This window comes from Sinocyclocheilus anshuiensis, unplaced genomic scaffold (genome assembly GCF_001515605.1).
Source record: "Sinocyclocheilus anshuiensis isolate Anshui unplaced genomic scaffold, SAMN03320099.WGS_v1.1 scaffold2492, whole genome shotgun sequence".
Lineage (NCBI taxonomy): Eukaryota > Metazoa > Chordata > Actinopteri > Cypriniformes > Cyprinidae > Sinocyclocheilus > Sinocyclocheilus anshuiensis.
This window is the reverse complement of record NW_015542584.1, coordinates 115,423-119,176: the sequence shown is the minus strand read 5'-3', so window position 1 is coordinate 119,176 and position 3,754 is coordinate 115,423. Positions and strand designations below refer to the sequence as shown.

Below are 3,754 nucleotides of genomic sequence, written 5' to 3'. Positions count from 1 at the left end.
AATATCTCTTTGGATTTGAGACTTTAGTCTTTGCAACTTTACAGATCTTCTTTATGCACCAAGAGCTCGTAACACTTCAAAGAGAAAGGACAAATTTTAATCGCATCATATGACCCCTTTAAGGGAACTAAACACATCCATGCAGTGTTTCCATCTTCTGTTCTTAAAACAAAAGACAAGCAGGAACCCAGAGAGTCCAGAACAATGATTCACGCTCTTCTGTGTGTGAGTTTCCTGTGTGTGTGTGTGTGTGTGTGTGTGTGTGTGTGTGAGAGAGTGTGTGAGAGTGTGTGTTGGGTGTGTTTTGTGTGTGTGTGTGTGTGTGTGTGTGTGTGTGTGTGTGTGTGTGAGAGAGAGAGAGTGTGTAAGAGTGTGTGAGAATGAGAGTGTGAGTGTGTGTGCATGTCAGTGTGTGTGTGTGTGGGTGTGTACGTGTGTGTGAGAGAGTGTTTGTGTGTGTGTGTGTGTGTGTGTGTGTGTGTGTGTGAGAGTTTGGGTTCTGATGGAGCAGATTATTTAGGGCTTTGACTGAATATTTACAGACAGTTTTATATCAGGCTTTATAACTAAACCTCTGGTTTGCTTTGTGTGTTTGTGTTGATGAACACTCCACATCTGATGAATCCTGCGTTTGAATAAGATGAATAACATGAAGCAGTGAATACTGAATCTCTCTGTCTCTGGTGTTTTTCTGAGCTCACGGCTCTGTGATGTTAAATGCAGCAGATATTAAAGTTCTTCAGGACGAGAGGAGCTGTGAGTTTTGGGATCTGGCCGCTGTGCTCCTCTGGTTTTATGTGTTTTATAACTGCAGATGTAATAAAGACGTGCGAGTTACTGAATATCATGAGATGCTATGAAACCTGACTGAATGAGTCGCGTTTGAAAGTGTTGTTAAACAGCTTATTTCTATATTAATGCTGCATTCATGTGTTGATGGAATTGTAATGATGAAATATGTTGTAATTACAAGATGACACGGAACATTTCACTGCTTAACTAATCATAACTAAAGCCAAAAATCAACCCATGTTGATTGATGAGTAAAAGGCATCACTATATTACAGTAATTTACTGCACTGAAAAAACTATTGCTGAAGTATTTACAATTTTCACTCAGAAATACTAGTAAATTTCATGAATAATTGTAAAAAATGTCAAGTGATTCATTGAATTAAATGTAAAATTTTGAAGTAGAAAGACTGAAATAGTATCCATAGTAGCTTTGAAAAATACATTTTTGCAGTGTGTATATTCAACTGCAAAATATAGAATAGTAAATAAACTGCATGTCTACAAAACTATCAATGCATTTTTGCTTTTGACAGGTGCTTTTATCCAAAATTATTAAAAAGTGCATTAAATGCAAAAAGTTCATGCATTTACTGGGAATCGAACCCATGAGCTTGGCTTTGCACCATGCAAGGAAAGCACAAATGTGTAGTGTTGAAAAAAAAAAATCAAAAAGTCTTTTAATTTAGCTAGTTGAAGTGCTACAAGAAAAATAATTGAAAAATTAGAAAAATTAAGGAATAAAAACATGAGTAAAAAATTAAAAATAAAATTGACAAAAATTAAAAATATTAATAAACACTACAATACTATATATCTCAATGATACTAAAACTACACTGGTTTAAGACGCTGCCAATGTTGATTTTCCGCAAAGTTGCAAAAGTCAGCTTTGTGCTTTTATAAAATTTCAGTTTCTGAAAAATGACATGAATGTTGTTTTGTTGCCTGAAACTTGTAAAAAATGCAAATTTCTTGTATTCAACAGATGTGAAAGAAAGAAAAACAAATAAATATATTAGAAATATATAATAAAAAAAAAAAAAAAAAATGAAGTAAAAAAAAAAAAAAAAAAAAAAAAAATGAAGTATTTATTGCATTGGTGTGTTTTATCATGCTGTTGCCATTTTACAGTTTTAGATGTGAAGTCATGGTAATTGAGGGGCTGTTTTATTTCAGCACTGGGTCTCTGTGTGAAGATCAGGATTCTGAATGATGTTTGGACTGAGGGTGTCTCTGTCTCTGTCTCTGTCTCAGGTGGAGATCACCCTGCAGGACGTGAATGATAACCCGCCGGTGTTTCCCACAGACTCGCTGGACATCACCATCCAGGAGAACATCAGCGACGGCTTCAGGATCCTGCAGCTCACGGCCACAGATGCAGATGAGGTACAGACCACAGCTGTCACTCATGATGATGGCTCTAGCTGGTGTGTGGGCGGAGTCTGTGTGGCCCCGCCCCCGAACGCTCCCCCGACGCAGCGCTAGATTGATTTTAATCACGCAGGACAGAGGAGGACTGATGTTCTGTGACGGTATTCAGACTCTGGAGCTCATTTCCAGTGATCTCGTCTCCAGATGAGCCGTGTTTCCCTGAGAGAGCTAGCGCTCCAGTTCAGTCTGAACTATTAAACGCTGCGACAGTAAACCAATGAGCTCAAACTCACAACAGAGTCACAGCTATGAGCTCTGATTGGCTGATCGCTATTGGACAGGTGGCGTTAGGGGCGGGGCTTCTCATTAGAGAGCAGATAATTAGCAGGATTGTTCAAGCTAAAACTAAAACTAACTAATAAAAAACTAACTAAAAGGATGTTTTACTTTAAATAAAATAAACATTAACTTTAAAAAAAAAAAAAATTAAACTAATTTTACTTTAGCTAGTTGCCAAGGAAAAAAATATTTTTCATTTAGTTTAATTTTATGTACTAAAATAACTAAAACTGAAACCATTAAAAAAATGTTGTTATTAAAAATAAGTGTTAACTGAAATAAAATATTATTATTAATTGTAATTTTAATATTTTAAAATATACTGTATATAATTTCAGTTTACTTTTATTTTTAATATCAACATTTTTCTAATGGTTTTATTTTCATTTAGGTTGTTACTAGGTTTACTAATATTTAAAATTAAAAATATGTAAATAAAAATGGGAAATAAATTGGAAATGTAAATAAAAAATATATACAGACATTGTGATTTCAACATTAATAAAAATAACAAAATGACTGAAACTAAGAAAAATACTGATTAAAGTAATTAATATTATGAAATAACACTGGTAATTAGAATAATTAATCATGCACATCACTGCAAACAAGTTAATGAAATTAAACTTTTTATTCTACAAACCAGTGTGTTTATGATTATGATAATAGCATATGACAAAAAAGACCAGTTTGCAACATCAAACAGCAAAGCACAGTGTTTTTGTACAGTAAAAATAATTAATAATAATGTGGATGAGACAATAATCAAAGAGCCTGAATATAAAAAAGGATTCTTTTAAAAATTAATTGTGATTCATTTAATCATTAATATGTCAGTTTACAATTTAAATTAATTATTAAATGTTTTAAATAAGTTAGATTGCTTGACTATAACTATATCAATATATTATAAGTATAAATCAGTCCAGGAGGAACAGTTGTGATGCGATCTGTGATTTTTTCCTCTCCTGTTGTTCGTCAGTGTTTTTAACTGAAAAGCTCAAACTGAATGTGATGTTGGCACGCTGGGCAGGAATTCTGTGATGTTTGGGCTGTGTGACTGGAGTCCAGGGTTATTCCTGTCCAGATCTCTGCCCACATCCGCACAGAACGGCCAGAGCTCCAGCTACAGAGAGCAATGCTGATTTTAGCTCATTGCTAGGGAGTTCTGGTGTTGCTATGCAGTTGCTAGGGGGTTCTGGGTGTTGCTATGGAGTCACTAGGGGGTCCTGGGTGTTGCTATGCAGTCG

General features: G+C 34.8%; 1 protein-coding gene across 1 annotated transcript in view; it reads left to right on the top strand.

Annotated features, from left to right (window-relative positions):
- Positions 1-3,754, top strand: part of LOC107694441 (protocadherin Fat 4-like) — a 109,601-nt gene that overhangs the window by 35,822 nt on the left and 70,025 nt on the right. The window contains exon 2 of the mRNA XM_016494140.1: positions 2,049-2,180. Within this exon, the coding sequence (XP_016349626.1) occupies positions 2,049-2,180 (132 nt within the window). The remainder of the gene's footprint in view (positions 1-2,048; positions 2,181-3,754) is intronic.